General features: G+C 44.9%; 1 protein-coding gene across 8 annotated transcripts in view; it reads right to left on the bottom strand.

Moving 5' to 3' along the window:
* Positions 1-14,881: 14,881 nt before the first annotated feature.
* Positions 14,882-20,251, bottom strand: part of ADNP2 (ADNP homeobox 2) — a 31,681-nt gene continuing 26,311 nt past the window's right edge. For all 8 annotated transcript variants that reach the window (XM_072758161.1, XM_072758165.1, XM_072758163.1 and 5 more), the window contains one exon: positions 14,882-19,544. In XM_072758161.1, the coding sequence (XP_072614262.1) occupies positions 16,338-19,544 (3,207 nt within the window). In that variant the 3' untranslated portion in view covers positions 14,882-16,337. The remainder of the gene's footprint in view (positions 19,545-20,251) is intronic.

The following is a 20,251-nucleotide window of genomic DNA, read 5'->3' as shown; positions in this document are numbered from 1 at the left end:
ATTTTATTTATTTATTTATTGTTTATTTATGATAAACACAGAGAGAGAGGCAGAGCCATAGGTTGAGGGAGAAGCAGGCTCCCTGTGGGGAACCTGATCTGGGACTCAATCCCAGGACCCTGGGATCACGACCTGAGCTGAAGGCAGATGCTCAACCACTGAGCCACCCAGGTGCCCTTCTTTTATTTTATTTTTTTATTTTGGGATTTAGATTCTTTAATATTTTATTTATTTTAGAGAGAGAGAGAACATACAAGCAGGGGGAGGGGCAGAGAGAGACTTTCAACCAGACTCTGCTGAGCATGGAGCCTGATGCAGGGCTCAATCCCACAACTCTAAGATCATGACCTCAACTGAAATCAAGAGTTAGACACTTAACAACTGAGCCACCCAGGTACCCCTGGGATCTAGATTCTTTTAACAAGCAGACCAAAACACATCCGGAATCCAGTTTTTTTGTGTGTGGTTTGTGGGTTTTTTCTTTTTCTTCTTTTCTTTTCTGGACAAAATGAAATGACAGAGAAATTCATCCCCCTCCAAAAAAAGAACAGGAAGTAGAACTCATGGCCAGGGATTAAATCAATATAGATATCACTAAGATGTCTGAACTAGAATTTAAAACAATTATAAGGATACTAACTGGGCTTGAAATAAGCATAGAAGACACTAGAGAATCCCTTAATGCAGAGATAAAAGAACTAAAATCTAGTCGGGCTGAAATTAAAAATGCTGTAACCAAGATGTAATCCCAAGTGTAAGCCATGAAAACAAGGATGGATGGAGCAGAGGAGCGAGTCAGTGATACAGTGATGAAAAATGATGAAGCTGAAAAAAAGGAGGGAAAGAAGGGTAATGGATCATGAAGATATAATTAGGGAAGTCAGCGACTTATTAAAACATAATAATATCCATGTCATAGTTCCAGAAAATGAAGAGAGAGAAAAAGGGGTAGAAGGTTTACTCAGATGAATTATAGCTGAAACCTTCCCTAATCTGGGGAAGGACACAGAAATAAAAATCCAGGGATCCCTGGGTGGCTCAGCAGTCTGGTGCCTGTAACTTGAGAGCTCTCCTTGCTTCGGCTGTGTAGTCCAGAGGCCAGAACTTCCTCCCAATCTGTACCATGTGGTGTTTGTACTGGTCTCTGTCAAGCCCCAGCCAGTTGCTGAGACCCCAGCGAGGAGGCTCAGGAAGGGGACCCTCTGCATGTGGGTCTGTCCTCCAAAGAGAGGAGGTTCAGCTTTGAGCAGAGGACCTGAATAGCCAAAGGTTGCAGTCTCCCCCACCCCTGAGAAGTCCAGAGAACTTCTCAGCGTTTTCATTGGATCCGATTTGACCTTCCTTTTCTGACTGCGGTCTGCTGTTATGGCCATAGGCTGCTCATCACCTCCCTGCAGGCAGTGCACCCTTCTGCAGCTGGGTGAGAATTGTGGGGGTCCCTGTACACATCCTCCCTGACCCATTCCAAGGGAGCCCCATCCCAAGGAAATGCTTCCATAAAATCTCAAGTCCCTTAAGCAGACCCCTGACATTGCCAAGTTGAAAAAAATCCTCCCAGGCAACTTTGTGAGTCAGTAACCTCGCTGGCTTCTCGGTCTCCGGGCAGTGATGGGTTCAGTGTTAAATGTGATGAATACTGTATTTTGTGTTGTTTAAATACATCTCCCAGATAATGTGAAAAGGGTCCAGGAGAAGGCAGCTTCCTGTACGCAGTGTGCTTTTTTTTTTTTTTTTTTTTTAACAAATAACAAGTCCTTTTGAGAAACCACCATTTCTACTCTGAAGTCATATCAATGAAAAGATGTGTATGCACTTACAATTTTCCTAATAAAGACATGTATTCAAATGTAAACATGTAAAATGTAAACCCAGGGCATGATCCTGGAGTCCCAGGATCGAGTCCCGCATCAGGCTCCCTGCATGGAGCCTGCTTCTCCCTCTGCCTGTGTCTCTGTCTCCGTCTCTCTCTCTCTGTGTCTCTCATGAATACATAAAATCTTTAAAGAAAAAAAATCCAATAAGCACAGAGAACTGCCATTAAATTCAACAAAAGCTGACCATTGCCAAGGCATGGCATAATCAAATTCACAAAATACACAGACAAGGAAAGAATCCTGAAAGCAGCAAGGGAAAAAATATCCTTAACCTACAAGAGAAGACAGATCAGGTTTGCAGCAGATCTGTCCATAGAGACTAGACAAGCCAGAAAGAAGTGGCACGATATATTCAACATGTTGAGTGGGAAAAACATGCAGCCAAGAATTCTTTATCCAGCAATGCAGTCATTCAGAATAGAAGGAAAGATAAAGAGTTTCCCAGATAAAAACCAAAGGAGTTCATGAACACTAAACCATCCCTGTAAGAAATTTTAACGGGGACTCTTCTAGTGGAGAAATAAAAAGACAAATCAACAAAGACTACAAGGGTCCAGAGAACATCACCAGACACCAACTCTACAGGTAACACAGTGGCAATAAATTCATATTGTTCAATAATCACTCTGAATGTAAATGGACTAAATACTCCAATTGAAAGGCAGTATCAGGGATCCCTGGGTGGCGCAGCGGTTTGGCGCCTGCCTTTGGCCCAGGGCGCGATCCTGAAGACCCGGGATCGAATCCCATGTTGGGCTCCCGGTGCATGGAGCCTGCTTCTCTCTCTGCCTCTCTCCTTCTCTCTGTGTGACTATCATAAATAAATAAAAGAAAAAAAAAAGAGAAAAAAAAAAGAAAGGCAGTATCGGAATGGATACAAAAAACAAGATCAATCTATATGCTGCCTACAAGAGACTCATTTTAGACCTAGAGATATCTGCAGATTCAAAGTGAGGGGATGGAGAAACATCCATCATGTTAATGGATGTCAAAAGAAAGCCAGAGTAGCCATACTTATATCAGATAAACTAGATTTATTGTTATTTACTTACTTGTTTTTTAGAGAGAAAGCACACAAAGGGAGAAGGACAGGGGGAGAGGGAAAGAGAAAACCCCAAAAGGCTCCCAGTGTGGAGCCCAACCCTGGCATCAGGACCTGAGCCAAAGGCAGACACTTAACTGACTGAGCCACCCAGGCTCCCCCAGACAAACTAGATTTTGAAACAAAGACTGTAACAAGAGATGAAGAAGGTCATTATACCATAATTAAGGGGTCCACCCATCATGAAGATCTAACAATTGTAATATTTTTGCCCCCAATTAGGACCACCTAAATATATAAATCAACTAATAAACATAAAGAAACTCATTGATAATAAAATAATAGGAGTGCCTGGGTGGGTCAGTCGGTGAAGCATCCTGTCTTCAGCTCAGGTCATGATCTCAGGACCCTGGGATCAAGCTCCCTGCTTAATGGGAGTCTGCTTCTCCCCCTGTCCCTCCCTTAGCTTGTGCTCTCTCTCACATGCTTTCTCTCTCTCAAATAAATAAAATCTTTAAAATAACAATAAAATGGTAGGGGACTTTTTAACACCCCACTTACAGCAATGGACAGATCACCTAAGCAGAAAATCAACAAGAAAACAGTGATATTGAATGACACATTGGACAAGATTGACTTAACAAATATATTATAAAACTTCATCCTAAAGCAGCAGAATACACATTCTTTTCGAGTGTGCATGGAACAATTCTCCAAAACAGATCACATACTAGGTCACAAATCAGCCCTCAACAAGTACAAAAAGACTGACACCATACCAGGTATATTTTCAGGCCACAACGCTATGGAACTTGAAGTCAACCACAAGAAAAATTTTGAAAAGACCACAAATACATGGATTAAAGAACATCCTACTAAAGAATGAATAGGGGTAACCAGGAAATTAAAGAAGAAAAATTTTTAAATACATGGAAACAAATAAAAATAAAACACGTATGTCCAAACCTTTGGGATACAGCAAAGGCAGTCTTAAGAAGGAAGTATATAGCAATACAGGCCTACCTTAAGAAGCAAGAAAAGCTTCAAACACACAACCTAACCCTACACCTAACGGAGCTAGAAAAGGAACAGCAAATCAAGCCTAAAACCAGCAGAAGAAGGGAAATAATAAAGATTGGAGCATAAATAATTGGTATTGAAACAAAAAACCCAGTAGAACAGATTAAGAACTGGTTCTTTGAAAGAATTAATAAAATTGATAAGCCCCTAAGCAGATTTATCAAAAAGAAAATAGAAAGGACCCAAATAGATGAAATCATGAATGAAAGAGGAGAGATCACAACCAACACCACAGAAATACAATTATAAGGGAATATTATGAAAAATAATATGCCAACAAACTGGGCAATCTGGAAGAAATGGACAAATTCCTAGAAACCCACAAACTACTAAAGTGAAACAGAAAGAAACAGAAAATTTGATCATGCCCATAACCAGCAAAGAAACGGAATCAGGAATCTAAAATCTTCTAACAAAAATCCAGGGCTGGATGGATGCCCAGTGGAATACTACCAGACATTTAAAGAAGAGTTAATACCTATTCTCCTCAAACTGTTCCCAAAAAAATAGAAATGGAAGGAAAACCTCTAAACTCATTCTATAAGGCCAGAATTACCTTGATTCCAAAATCAGACAAAGACCCCACAAAAAGGGGAATTACAGACCAATAACCCTGGTGAACACAGATGCAAAAATTCTTCATAAAATACTAGCAAATCGAATTCAACAGTACATTAAAAGAATCATTCAACATGATCAAGTGGGATTTATTCCTGGGCTGCAAGGGTGGTTCCATATTCACAAATTAGTCAAGGTGATACACCATGTTAATAAAAGAATGAACCATATGATGCTGTCAATAGATGCAGAAAAAGCATTTGACAAAATATAGCATCATCTCTTGATAAACACCCTGAACAAAGTAGTGATAGAGGGAAGATACCTCAATGTCATGAAGGCCATATATGAAAAACCCACAGCTAATATTATCCTCAATGGGGAGAAAGAGAGCTTTTCCTCTATAGTCAAGAAACAAGACAAGGACTCCCACTCTCTCCATTACTATGTAACATAGTCCTGGAAGTCTCAGCCTCAGCAATGAGACAACAAAAAGAAATAAAAGGTCTCAGAATCACAAGGAAGAAGTCAGACTTCCACTATTTGCAGACAACATGATACTCTATGTAGAAAACCTGAAAGACCACCAAAAACTTGCTAGGACCAAAGCATGAATTCAGCAAAGTTGCAGTACATAAAATCAATGTACAGAAACCTGTTGCATTTCTATAAACTAATGATAAGAAATTAAGGAATTGATCCCATTTACAAATGCACCCAAACCATAAGATACTTAGGAATAAACCTAACCAGGGATCCCTGGGTGGCGCAGCGGTTTGGCACCTGCCTTTGGCCCAGGGCGCGATCCTGGAGACCCAGGATCGAATCCCACATCAGGCTCCCGGTGCATGGAGCCTGCTTCTCCCTCCGCCTGTGTCTCTGCCTCTCTTTCTCTCTCTGTGACTATCATAAATAAATAAAAAATTAAAAAAAAATAAAAAAGATTTAAAAAAAAAAAAAAAGGAATAAACCTAACCAAAGAAGTAAAGGATCTATATTCTGATAACTACAGAACGCTTATGAAAGAAATTGAAGATGACACAAAGAAATGGAAAAGTATTCCATGCTCATGAATTGGAAGAACAAATATTGTTAAACGTCTGTACTACCCAAAGCAATCTACACATTTAATGCAATCCCTATCAAAATACCACCAGCATTTTTCACAGAGCTAGAACAAGCAATCCTAAGATTTGTATGGAACCAAAATAGACCTTGATAGCCAAAGTAAGTCTGAAAAAGAAAAGCAATTCTGGAGGTATCACAATGCCTGACTTCAAGCTTTATTACAAAGCTGTGATCATCAAGACTGTATAATCCTGGCACAAAATCAGACACAGAGATCAATGAACAGAATAGATAACCCAAAAATGGGCCCTCGACTCTATGGTCACAAAGCAGGAAACAATATGCAATGGAAGAAGGACAGTGTCTTCAACAAATGGTGCTGGGAAAACTGGACAGCCACGTGCAGAAGAATGAAACTAGACCATTCTCTTATGCCAGACACAAAGATACACTCAAAATGGTTCAAAGATCTAAATGTGAAACAAGAATCCATCAAAATCCTAGAGAAGAACACAGGTAGCAACCTCTTCAACCTTGGTCACAGCAACTTCTTGCAAGACACATCTATGAAGGCAAAGGAAACAGCAGCAAAAATGAACTCTTGGGACTTCATCAAGATAAAAAGCTTCTGCACAGCAAAGCAAACAGTCAACAAAATTAAAAGACAACCTACAGAATGGGAGAAGATATTTGCAAATGACATATCAGAAAAAGGGCTAGTACCCAAGGTCTATAAAGAACTTACTAAACTTAACACCTAAGAAACAAACAACCCAGTTAAAAAACAAGCAGGAGACATGAACAGATGTTTTTCTCAAAGAGGACATGTAGGGGGCCAACAGGCACGTGTCAAGATGCTCAATATCAGTCATCATCAGGGAAATACAAATTAAAACTATGATAAGATACCACCTCACACCTGTCAGGATGTCTAAAGTTAACAACATAAGAAACAGCAGGTGTTGGTGAGGATGCAGAGAAAGGGGAGCCCTATTCCACTGCTGGTAGGAATGCAAGCTGGTGCAGCCACTCTGAAAAATAGGATGGAGACCCCTCAAAAAGGTGAAAATATGCTACCCTACAATCCAGCAATTGCAGTACTAGGTATTTACCCAAAGAGGACAAGAATGCACATTAGAAGGGGGCACTCACGCCACAATGTTCACAGCAGCCATGTCCACAGGAGCCAAACTGTGGAAGGAGCCTCGATGTCCTTTGACAGATGAATGGATAAAGGGGATGTCGTCTGTATTCACAATGGAATATTCCTCAGCCATCGGGAAGTATGAAATCTTGCCATTTGCAAGGATATGGATGGAGCTAGAGGGTATGATGCTATAGGAAATAGGTCAGTCAGAGAAGGACAAACACTATATAATCTCACTCATGTGTGGAATATGGAATATAAGAAACAAAACAGATGAACATGGGAGAAAGGAAAGAAAGAAGCAAACACAAAACGGACTCCTAATGACAGAGAACCCAGGGCTGCTGGAGGGGAAATGGGCCAGCAGGTGTCGAGCATTAAGGTGTGGCGAGTGCCACATATTAGGTGTTAAGTGATGAATCACTAAATCCTACTCCTTCCTGAAACTAACAGCATACTGTATGTTAACTGGAATTTAAAACTCGAAATTTAAAAAGCAAAGGAGTACGAATTTCCAGCTGCACACTCTGTAGAAATACACTTTGGATCTGTGACGGCTGCCTCCTGGAAACTACTTCCTCCTCTGTTTAGGGTGCCCGCGGACTCCGCTCTTCTGCACTAACCTGTCCTGTTTCCTATGGCCTGAGAACACTCTAGGACCAAGACTACACGGAGCAGCGAATCACCACAGCCACCACAGCCCGTGTGAAAATGGTTGGTGAACCATCCCCCAATTACGCTGATCTCCCAGCAGGCAGGTACTGGGCTAGTCTGCAGCTGCAAGAAACAAAGCATGATCGCTGACAGCAGCACAGCTGGGAGTGTCTCCCGCGGGAAGAGGGAGGTGGGGAAGAGGGAAACGGCGTGACGTCGGGTGCGGTAACCTGAATCCCGAGCAGGAACATGCAAACCCACAGGAGCAGCACCGATTGCCCGCCGACACAGAACCTCTGCACCATTCACACGGTGATGCTGCGCAGCTGCCCAGCATCATTGCTCCGCCCGCAGCATCGGCGCCCACCCTGGGGGCCCCACCTAGGCTCTCCTCACCCCCGCCAAAGGGGAGGCGCAGACGCTGTAAGGGCTTAGCCGGAGCTTTTTCTGGACCTGTGAAGCCGGCAGCTCCTCACACACGACTCGGTCAGACCTGGGAGCCTTCACTTAGGCAGCGGACCTTCCCCAGCACGACCTGAGCAGCCCTCAACACGGGAGCCATCCTCTGGGAACCGGCGGTGGGGGTATAGGCAGGGATGCTGCAATCACGTTTGCAACAGCTTTTGGCAACTTGTAATTTGTTTGCACTTCCACAAGGATCTTTCTCTCCTTATCTTTCTGGGGTTTGTTTTTTTTTTTTTTTTTTTGATCTTTCTGTTCTTTCTGTGACTTTCTCTTCTGTAGTGTTTTCTGGCCTCCCCCGTTGCAAACGCTTTTAGGGAGCCTAAAGCCAAGCCCGGGTTGATGAAGGCCCAGCTTCCCTTGCCGGCACAATCACAGGGATGTGAAGCGGAAGGCTGGCGTTAGGCCAGCTTGAGAGCAGTGTTCAGGAGCCATCGCACCCCTCCTCACCCTCCTTCCTGCTGGACCGTCAGCTCATGGAGGTCAGTCGTTATCACATACTTTAAACATTGTTTTTCTAAAGACCTGTGTTGGGGCACCTGTGTGGTTCAGTCGATGAAGCATCTGACTCTTGATTTCAGCTCAGATCATGATCTCAGGGTCCTGAGATGGAGCCCCAGTAGGGCTCTGATGGGCATGGAGCCTGCTTCAGATTCTCCCCCCTCCCCCTCTCTAAATAAATAAAGACTAGCTTCTGCTAGGAAATAATAGCTCCAGTTTAGATCTGGATTCTACCAACCACTGTTTCATATGACCTAAGAAAGGCCTCCAACCCTCTGGGCCCATTTGCGTGTTTGTAAAAAGAAAAGCCTTATGTGTCGCTTGCACAGAACAATAGACTCCGATGGGCAGGCTGTAGGCACTACATAAATGTAGAATATACTCTCAAGCATTCTACCGAAACCCCCCAAAAAACCATACCTATTTCCCATTGGAATTCTCAAAAATGGCCTTTAAAGAAAGTTTCTCTACTCACAGTTTACATGGTTCAAGTAGTATGAACACTCTCCCTCCCACTGGAAAAGATAAGCTTAGGGGGACAGGTTTCTTATCCAGACAAGAGGGGCAGGTGTTCAACTGCTGCTCAGGTCAGGACGCACCATGAGGTGTCAACCTGAGCACCCACCTGCTCGCTCTACCATTGTTATTCATTATGGAGGGAATGGTGGCAGGGGAGACCTAGATGGCTGTGCCTGCCGCTCTATGACCTCACTAGTTGCTACGCACCACATCTCACATGTGGTGTGCTAGCCCAGCATGTGATAACGATGTTCTCAGTTCAACAACTAACAGCAGTGAGGGAGGAACGAGGAAAAAGATGGGAACCCAGTTGAACCAGCGGTCACTATTATTAAGTGAAATATTTATAAAATACCGTAATGTTGCTGATAATCTCAGAGGATGCCCAGAGTTTTAATGAGAAAACACCCATTGGAAGAATATAACATCACCAAATGAACTTTTCAAATAAATACTAAATTTAATTTATTTGAGAGAGACTGTGGGGGGAGGGGCAAAGGAGGAGAGACAAGCAGACTCCACACTGAGCGTGAGCCGGATGCAGGATTCAATCTCATGACTCTGAGATCATGACCTGAGCCAAAACCAAGAGTCAGGCACCCAACCGACTGAGCCACCCAGGTGTCTAGTCTTTCTGGGCAGCCACTGGCAACCCTGTGGGAAAGCAAGTTATAGACCGACTATTATCCTTACACAGCTCACTGCAAGTAAGCAGGCTGTTAATTAAGTGTTTAGGAATGACAAAGATGCATTCTCTACTCCCAGTGGATGGAAAATAAGATGCATGATGATACTGAGACCATTTCTTATGAAACACAGAAGGAACCAGCACCCCGTCACCCACCATTTTGTAAATGGAAAAACCAGCCTATGGGCCAACAACTTGGCATCCATTCTCACACGGAATAAGGTTAAATAATTCTTTTCAGAACTTCCTAAATGTTGAGAAATGAGGGGATATTGTTTAAATTACACTAAGTCCCTCAGACATTATAGTAAGTATTTTGACCATGAAAAGAACATATGTTTCATTTGGACAACAGTGTGCAGTTCATTTTAAGATTTTATTTATCTATTTGAGAGTGAGAGAGAGCACAAGCAGGGGTAGAGGCAGAGGTGAAGGGAGAAGCAGACTCCACACTGAGCAGGGAGCCTGACTCAGGGCTCAATCCCAGGACCCTGAGGTCATGACCTGAGCTGAAGGCAGATGCTCCACCCACAACCCCCCAGGCGCCCCAACAGTGGGCAGTTCTAAACACGTATTTAAGGATTTATCTCTAAGTGACCAGGTCTAGAGACCTGGTAATGTCCCTAGACCATTAAACTTGTATTACTGAATAGGTCTCACATTGAATTTACCAACTTTTTCATTTAGTTTTTAAAACACTGAATCCAAATAAATAAATAAATAAATAAATAAATAAATAAATAAAATAAAATACTGAATCAATACATTTCACATTTCAGTAGCAATAAATCTATTGTTAGTATCTCATCAAATCCATTAACACAGAAGGTTACACAGACATGTCAACAGCTAGAAAGCAGAGTGGTGGGTGTCCATGTGTGTCCTCTGGTTACTGCTCACATCTAAGTCAGAACCACTCTGGACCACCGTGCAAGAAAAACCAAGTCAGAGTGAAACACCTTATGACGAGCCCTGCAGGAGCTGCATCCAGTGAGACCACGTTCTTGACTTTGAGTCACTACAAGAGCACCCTGGACCTAATGTAGCTGTAAGCCCTTGAGAATGACATGGGGGTCCTGTGACCAGAGTGGGGCAGCGAGTGGGAGGGGCTGGCTGTGGGGCTCCAGGGTCTCAGGGTTCCTGGGTCTCAGAGCTCCTAGGTCCTCTAGGGCTCCTGGGTCATAGGGCTCCTGGGTCGCGGGGGTCCTAGGTCCTCAGGGCTCCTGGCACATGTCAGAAACTCCCACATGGATCACTGTGTGTCTGCTTGTGTAAGTTATCTTCCTGACATACATTCTGTTTAGTCATTTGAAAGCACATATAGGGATGCCTGGGTGGCTCAGCAATTGAGCATCTGCCCTTGGCCCAGCACATGATCCCAGGGTCCTGGAATCCAGTCTCACATCGGGCTCTCTGCAGGGAGCCTGCTCCTCCCTCCTCCTGTGTCTCTGCCCCTGTGTCTCTCGTGAATAAATAAATAAGATCTTAAAAAAAAAAAACAAATATAAAATGTAGACGTTTCTTAAAATAACCAAAAATTACCTTCCCTGCAAAGTGCCTAATTCCCTGTAAATGATCTTTCTGAATTTCCCGTTGTTTCCAGAAGTCCTCTTCCATAAAACAGCCAACTGTAGGGGAATCTGCCTGCGAACTCTCTCCCGCATCCACGGTGCTGGGAACGTGGGCTTTTCTGCTTATTTTCCGCTGCTTTTCTCTGCACGATTATTTCATAGATGCATAGGGTTTTCTATGTCTTCAGTCTTCCAGTTTTGAAAGCTGCTTGGTGGGGGCTGGGGAAGCAAAATGAGACAACCTATCTGTAAACTCTGGCAAAACTGTTTTTTATGGATCTTACAGCTCAACTAACATTTTTTTTTTTAAAGATTTTGTTAATTATTCATGAGAGACACACAGAAAGAGAGAGAAGCAGGCTCCGTGCAGGGAGCCTGACGTGGGACTCGATCCCCGGTCTCCAGGATCACACCCCGGGCTAAAGGCAGTGCCAAACCACCGAGCCACCGGGGCTGCCCCCAATATTATCTTTGAAGATAGATCCATATATCTTTACAGAAAAGTTGTCTTAAAAACTAAGCCATTAAAACCGCATTATTCGTTGCTATTATTCAATTTCCTGTAGCTCATTTGTAGGTAAATGGTAGATTATTTAACATTAAACTTTCCAGATCATGGACTGTAAGCTGTAAGAAATCAATTTCTGAAAAAATATATTCATTCATAACTAATTCTGAATTTGTATTTGTTTTTTTTTTTTTAATTATTTATTTATTTATTTATGATAGTCAGAGAGAGAGAGAGAGAGAGAGAGAGGCAGAGGGAGAAGCAGGCTCCATGCACCAGGAGCCCGATGTGGGATTCGATCCCGGGTCTCCAGGATCGCGCCCTGGGCCAAAGGCAGGCCCCAAACCGCTGCGCCACCCAGGGATCCCTGAATTTGTATTTGAATGTAAGATGACACAATCTTTGTACTAAGTATGCCTATACAATTGCTAAAGTTTGGTTTATGATTTAAATTTTAATAAAATTTAAAATTTTTATTGGAAAAGCTTCCCTTCTGAAAAGAATTTCATGTGTCTTTTTAAAAATAAACACGAAGCTCATGATTTTGAGTGGGACAAAGAACAGTGGTCAGGGGAGCACCTTCTGTAAGGGCTATCTATAGAAAGTTCCCCCGATCACCTACTCAGCACCTTCTAGATGCTTCCACGGTCATGTGTCGGCAGATCGTGTGCCTGAATGACTGGTATTAGTGTTTGTTCTCGATATGACAACACAGTGGACACAGACAACAGATTTCTAGTGTGACTTTCCACTATAGCAGGACACCCTCTAGACCTCGATTCACAAAGAACCAGGTCTGTGTCTGGAGACAGCAGGTGCAGCATTAGGGACACCATGAAGGGGCAGTCACCCTGGGGAGTACACGGTCTGTGAGCAGAGTGACCACTTTGTCCCTCCTTGCTTGGATGTTCCCAGCTTGGGTACTGTCAAGTCCAGAGCAAACTGGGACAGCTGGTCCCTCTCCCTGTGGCCCCGTTTCTCTGCCTGTGAAATACAGATAAAACAAGAGGAGCACACCTTACCCATCCAGAGTGTGAAGCTGTCCTCCCGAGTATTACCATGGCCCTTCCCCCTTGGGCACCGCATGCCCCGTGCCCATCCATCCCCATGCACTTGAGATGGGAGCCTCCTCTTACTCTGCACAGGTGCTGTGAGGACTGCAAGGGCACAGACTGCTCTCTGGCAGAGGTGAACAGTGACACTGTCATTAGCACTATTATGACAGTAACCAGCCCATCTCTTAGCAACAGGAAGCAGCCGACAGATGCTGAGAAACACTGCTTAAAAACTAATGTAAAAACGAGGGTGGAGTTTGGGGCCAGGTTTTCCTTCTTAGAGTCACATGTTGCTGTGTTTAGGACACTATTACCAACTCTGGGCCTGCACAGTAACCAGCAGGTTAAAGGGGCTGCAGGATGAGGGTGTAAGAGCAGGTGCTCGTCTGTCCGCCTTCCCGGCCACCCACCCCCCGCCAGGAACTTGCTGCAGAAGAGCCTGTCTACTGGCGGCCTGGCCCCAGCTGTTGCCTGTGAAAGCAAGGGAAGGACGGTAAAGGATCAGCTGGAGCGCAGCATTTTCAGAGGTCTGACTTCAAAACATTATGAAGAAGAACCACATGGACTTTTGCAGGGGAGATTAAACTCACCTGAGCTTGAGGAAAAGCTAACGCACACCCAACACCAAGAAGGCCAGGTGGCAAAGGTTTTTATGAGCAACAGCCCTTTCCTGATAACCACAAGGACCATTCTAGGACTCTGGAAACATATGCGCCCAGAGGTACGCATCCAATGTGGGGACACAGCACCCAGGCAGCATGTTTCTGGAGTTATCTGGTGGGACGTAGACTAGGGTCTTCCAGCTCCCCGGTGGCTTTTTGGGACCAGCCTGACTCCTCCACTGTGTCTGGTCTCAGTGATAGAGGTGAAGGGCGAGTCCCGGACACCGTCTGCACTGTGCTGGAGCGATGCCACGGGTCCAGCTCATCTTCGATGATGGCACCAATGCTGCTACTGTACCCAGCACTGTGAGCCTTCATCATGGTGCTGCAAGCATCCAGATGTCTGCCCTGTTGCCCATGTTACAGAAGCTAAAGGCATACCCTCCCCACAACTGAGATCGTCCCCCTGCTTTCTGCACCTGCAGCCTTTGGGGCCTGCTGTCCATTAGAGCCGTGGTGGCCATCCTCCGGCCTTCTGCCAGGTTCCAGCTCATGCCTCTGCCCTTTCTAGGTCATTCACCTGCAGCTTTTTAAAGATTTTATTTATTCACGAGACACAAAGAGAGAGGCAGAGACACAGAGGGAGAAGCAGGCTCCCTGCGGGGAGCCCAAAGTGGGACTCGATCCCAGGACCCTGGTATCATGCGCTGAGCCAAAGGCAGACACTCAACCACTGAGCCACCCAGGTGCCCTCACCTGCAGCTTTTAAAAGAAAACATTCGTGAGCCTTAAAGTGACACTAAGGCCCAAGACAGAGCATCCAGACCCCTCAGCTGCTTGAGAAACTGCCATTCCACTACTAAGGCAAGCAGACCTCCCAAGCAAGACGTAACTGGATGGCAGAGTCCCAACCAGCAGGCAGTAGGAAATGTGGGGGAGGGGAGGAAGGGAGCAAAAGAAAGCGTTAACCGTGACCAGCACAAGGTAGACACTTGGCATCAAAGGCTGAGCAACAGCAAGCGACAGCATAACTGGAAATCAGAACTCCTCGCCAGAGCCGGTGCTGCCTCCCAGGGACACTGCACACCCCTGGTTACACCTGGGGAAGCAGTGCCACTAACTCAAGCAGGTGTTGGCCAGGGGTGGGGCCCCAACACCACAGTGGGCAGGTGCCCCCCAAACACCAGCCGAAACCCTGACTTGCAGGACTAAAGACAGGTGGGCCAGCTGCCCCTCCAGCCCCACACACAGCAAACTGCCTACCAGCACCGCCAAACCTGGCCTCCAGTGCCCTGATCCCACCCAGCGCAGACTCGACACAGGCCAAGTTCACAGCTACCCAACATCCACCTCGACCCTTAGGGGACCAGCGTTACAGACACGTCAGGAACCTGCAGCCACACCTCTTATGGACAGTGGTATTAGCCTTCTGGGTTATGCTAACTTTCATAGTGACAATGGTTTTTTGGCAAATAAACGTGGTATCTATTTCCACATTTAGAATATTCTTGAGTCACAGTGACCTATCTGTTAAAATAATTAAACAGTTCTGTTTGCAGTGGTATAACAAATTTTAATTCAAAATAGACACTCTGAAACAATAGGTTAAAAAAAAAATAAACTTCAACAAGCTCTTTTTGGATTTACAACAGAGTACACCAACAATCACAGACCAGTTTCACAACTGCCTCAAAAATGCACATTATAGCAATTACATGCAAGTATTCTATGTTTTAAAATCCATATGGTAACATTATCTTATTTCCAGAGACCGTCACATCCTCTTAGTATGCTGGACAAGTGCCTCTGCCGTGTGTCGCCAGGAAAATGATTTAAGGTCTAAACTGGCTGGTCTCCATTGCTGGTTCTGGTGCTCTGAGTTACTTGGGGGGTGGGAGGAACCGAGGGTTTAACTGCACAAAGCACAGGAACACAGTGGAGCTCTTTAGCAATACCACGTCCCAGTAATGCACACAACTGGGCTGCAGGAGAGCCTAGAACAAATACGCTGACCTCTGGGACACTGCAGAGAGTTAATATACCAACACAGAGACCACTCTCACTCTACTCACTTCGCTTTGTCCCCTGAAAACCCATGTCTACATTTCAATTAGTATCCACACTCAGGGGTAAAAGTTTTATTCCTGAGTAACATGGTCCTTCCCTTTCACTGGTTTATGAACAGTTAGGTTAGGAGGAGTTTGTGTGTGTTCAGCATTTATTCTAAAGGCACTAAAAATTTATTGTCTTACTTTTGAATGGAGAAATGACTTACCACCATATCAAAACGGGGAGAAGTCTACACTGAAAGTATTTCTGCACCTACTGAATTGCTTTGTTTATAAAATAACTCTTATGAGCTAAATATAAATAGGCTTCAGGTTCAGTGTGATTCTAACAAAGGAAAACATTTGGTTTTCTATGATTTGTAATAAAAAACAGCTGCTAGGATGAACTTGAAACAATCTAAGTCAAACTCATAGTCTAGTAAGCAAATACTTGCAGAGAAGGAACCAGCGTGAGTTAATGCAGTGCATCCTCGGGGCGCCCACCTCCCCAGGCTGTGTGCTCACTCTCTCAGCTCAGACACTCATCGCTGGCCGCTACCCATGAAGCTGAGGACAGCAGCACAGATAATCAAGTATTCTGAAACAAGCTGAAATTTCCTTAAATGAAAACACAAACATACAGATTTCAGTTTCATCCTACGATACTGACACTACTGGGTAATAGGACGTGCATGAAAGTTCCAAGGATTTCATTTACATGACAGGGAAGAACTAAAAATACTTGTTACAAAATCAAACTGCAGGAAACAATAAATCTGAAAGAACTATTCACTTCTTTTATATAGAAGTCCTTCTGAGCACCTGAAATAAATCTATAAAGAGCAGCATAAGGACCACTGAAATTGATTAATTCAACATACAGTGAAGAAAATAACATTTTTAAATCTCAATTGAAAAAAACACTAATTATCTAGTACTTTAGATTTCCTTTTTTTTTTTTTACAAGTTTTGTGGCTCATACTCAAAGTTCAACCTGTGTTTAACATTTTTAAGTTCAGACATATCAAAGCCTAAAAGTACAGAAGGCTTGTGATTTTTTATTGCTTTCATGCAAATATATCTTCTTTTCCCAAAAAATGAAGCCACATCGATTTTCCACACCCACAAGAGTGAAGAAAGAAGTTCTATTTCCTTTTTACTAGGATATGGTCTCTTGTGGAAATAATCTCTAAGAAATTGCTTTTTCTCTTCATAAGAACGGTCTTCATATTTTTTAGGGTTTAATGCTAAAATCTGAAGAGCGTCATCATTAACCAGCGGCCCCCCCTCTGTCCTGATTTCATTCCTCTGTCTTTTAAAAGGCACCACACTTGCCACCTTTTCAGGAGCCAGGGCTGCATCACTGCTGATAACAAGAGGCCGCTCTTCTGCATCCCTCTGGTCTTCTGCCCCGAAGTGGCCATCGGGCAACTTTCTCTTTACAGAAAAACTAGTGTCATGGACCACCTCACCATTCAGTAAGAGCACTTCGCTGTTCTCAATAAAATTAGGCTGGATCTGGAGGTCTGAGCTGCTGTCCTTTGGAGCACTTCTGCAGCGCAGCAGGTGTATGGCAATGGCTGCCAGGGTCATGTTGCCAGTGTAGACTCCACAGCAGTGGATGCACTTGAACGCTGGGGATTTCAGAATGGTGTGGACCGTTGGCGTGATGTGGTGCCTCTCCTTCAAATGAACCTCATAAGCCTCAGTCGTCACGAAGGTGCCAAAACAAAATGGGCAAGTCAGTGCTTGTTTGCCAGGGCTCCCGGAGGCACCCTCTCCCTGGGGTCTCACTTTAATATACACGGGGACCAGGGACTTGGAGTGGATCCCAGCCAGTATTGCCAAATAGACCTCCCGCTCCCCAAGCTCTTCCTTTGGCAGAATGGTAATGAAATCAAGATGGGGAAACATCAGGTTGCCATTGGCATCGACATCCAACTGGAAACCTTTGTTACTATAGTCCACAGGTAACTTCTTCTTTCCCCGGTGCATAGTCCTGCTGTGCTCTGAAAGACCTTTAATGTCATGGAAAGTGCACGGACAGAAGAGGCACCCCAGGCCATGCATTAGCAAGTGATGGATGAGCTCTTCCTCGGACACTAAGCATTTACAAGAGAGACACCGAACTGTTTTCTCTCTCATCCACTTTAAAAATGGTGCACATGCTGCCAGCTTTTCAGGCTCCAGTTTTTCAGCAGATTTGGACTCGCTGTGCTTATGAGCCACTTCCATATGAACCTGGTAGACGTTGGAAGGGAAGAGCTCATTGCAAACTGGACAGGTTTTCCACTGCTTCGCTTGTTTGAGTGCCTGGTTCGCTTCTACCACAGACGGAGAGGCCTGAACAAACACACTCTGAGTGGCACTGACGAGCACCGGAGGGGAGGGCATGCTGGCCACAGAACTGGCCATCTGTGCAGCTGGGCCCGAAGGCAGGAGCTGGATGGGCATCTGGGAGGGAGGGACAGCTGCCACACCACCCGGAGGCACAGGCAAAGTGACAGACACAGGGGCAAGGGTATATGTGGGAATCCCGTTCACCTGCTTCCCTGTAGGGATGAGCTGTCTGAGAATAGAGCCCGACGTGAGGAAGGTGGTGTTCTGAGAAGCGCCAGGCCTAACTGGCTGACTTGCAGGCAGGATGTTGGTGCTCACAGACTGATTAAGTTGCAGGACCCCAGGCCTAACTGGCTGGCCTACGGGGAGCACTCCTGACATGACAGGCTGGCTAAGCTGAAGAACACCAGAATTAATACCCTGGTTCACAGGGAGGACACCTGACGATACTGACTGGTTGGGAGAAAGAAGCCCAGGAGCGACCACCTGGCCTGCAGGCAGCACCCTCAGTGGTACCGTCTGGCCAGGAGGGAGAACCCGGGACGGGACTGTCAGCCCAGTGGGGAGAACCCCTGATGGGGCCGTCTGGCCAATGGGGAGAACCCCTGACTGGACCACCTGGCCAGCAGGAAGAACCCCAGAAGTCGCCGTCTGTCCTGAAGGGATAACCCCAGCAGGGGTCATCTGGCCTGCAGGAAGGACCCCTGATGGGACAGTCCTACTCACAGAAATGACCCCTGGTGAGACGGCCTGAAGAACCCCAGGGGTGACCGATGGACTGACAGGAAGGACGCCAGGCCCAGCAGGTCTGCTGACTGAAAGAACGCTAGGCCCAACAGGCTGGCTAAGGGGTAAAGCTCCAGGGCGGATGGTCTGGTTTATAGGGAGGACACCAGTTCCAACAGACTTATTTATAGGTCCAACTGGCTGACTCAAGGGCAACACAGGAGGATTTGCTGACTGAGTAAGTGGGACTCCATGAGAAAGAAAGACAGGCTGGGGAGCAGAGGGAGGGAGAGGACTGGAGACTAGAGTCACGTGGGACTGCACCACAGCAGGCGGAGAGTGCGTGAGGCTTCCAGATGTGCCTGAGGCCACAGTCACTGGCTGGACCATGGTCTGGCTCTGACCATTCTGTGGCAAGGCAAGACGAAAGCAAGGGGATGTGGCTGTGATGCCTGGAGCGCTGCTGTTTGGTGGTGCAGCCAAAGGCGCTGCTGGTTTTGGAGCAATGTGCATTTGCTTCAAAAGTCCAGGTTTCTTAATATGTTCTGAAATCACGGACCTAAGTTTATTCTCCAAATCCCTGTGTATGTCTGATGTCAAAATATGATACATTAAAGCATCCTGGCTGCTGGCATTGGCATTGCACTTTTTACAATAATACTTGTCAGATGGTGGCATCTTCTCAGTAGAAAGGCTATCCTCAGTTTTGGGTTGCTCACCCATTTCCTCAGTTCGCAGGCCAAAGTAGGAGTTAATTAAGTAGTGAAAATGGGCTACCAGCACATGCTTCTTCATGCTGTAGTACAAAGTGTTTGAAAAGTTACATTTTAAACATGTAAAACTTATCACATCACTCCTAGATTTCGTTTCACCTAAAATATTTACTGTGTAGTTCTGGACTTTCCGAACAGGTGCATGAAACATTCTGAAGTGCCTTCCCACAGTTTTGGGTTGAGAAGAAAACACACAGTTTGGGCAAGGGATCACCAGCTCCTGATCAATTTCGTCTTCATGGTAACGATGTAAATGATTTTTGAATGAAGTAAGCACTTTTGTAGAGTATTTACAGAGGCTACAACAGTATGGCTTTGTTCGATATCTCTGTTAAAAGAAAACAAAGTCAAGCATGCTTTAATAAAAAAATCAGTTGCTACACCTTCTATAGTTCAAAACTAAATTATTCTTCTTCATTTAATGTGCTAGATAATTTAACACTATCACCCCTCACAGAACAGTGTTTTTTCTAAACCAGGGCAAGTTTTTTCTCAAAGGGCCAGAGAGTAAATTAATACTGCCTCTATGCCAACTACTTGGTGCCACCATTGTAACACAAGAGCACCCACAGATAATATGCAAATCTAGAGCATGGCTTTGTGCCAATGAAATGATAGGCCCTAATTCAAATTTCATAGAAATTTCATGTTACAAAATAATATTCATTTCTTTCTTCTCAAACATCTGAAAATGTAGCAGCTACTCCTACCTGCAACCATGCACACAGAACCCGGCCCACAGCTCTGCCCCACTGGCCCTGTGAACCCAGCTCCTAAACCACAACCCATTACTCCAATTGAAGAAATTCACTCAATTCTCTGAGAGAGAAAGCTAGTAAGTATTCCATTTCCCATAGCTCCAATGTTGTTTTTACTCCAAATTCTAAAACCTCTAGAACTTGTCTGCAAATAACCTAACATGCAAACTGTTAAACACGTCATTACTTGCTTTTATTTCCCTCATTCCAGAGAGGAGCCAAATGACAGTGCTCACCATATCCAAGGGTCCCGTAAACTATGTGATAAAACCGTAAG

This window comes from Vulpes vulpes, chromosome 5, assembly GCF_048418805.1.
Source record: "Vulpes vulpes isolate BD-2025 chromosome 5, VulVul3, whole genome shotgun sequence".
In the NCBI taxonomy this organism is placed as follows: domain Eukaryota; kingdom Metazoa; phylum Chordata; class Mammalia; order Carnivora; family Canidae; genus Vulpes; species Vulpes vulpes.
Note: the sequence above shows the minus strand (reverse complement) of the source record. Positions and strands in the feature narration are given on the sequence as shown.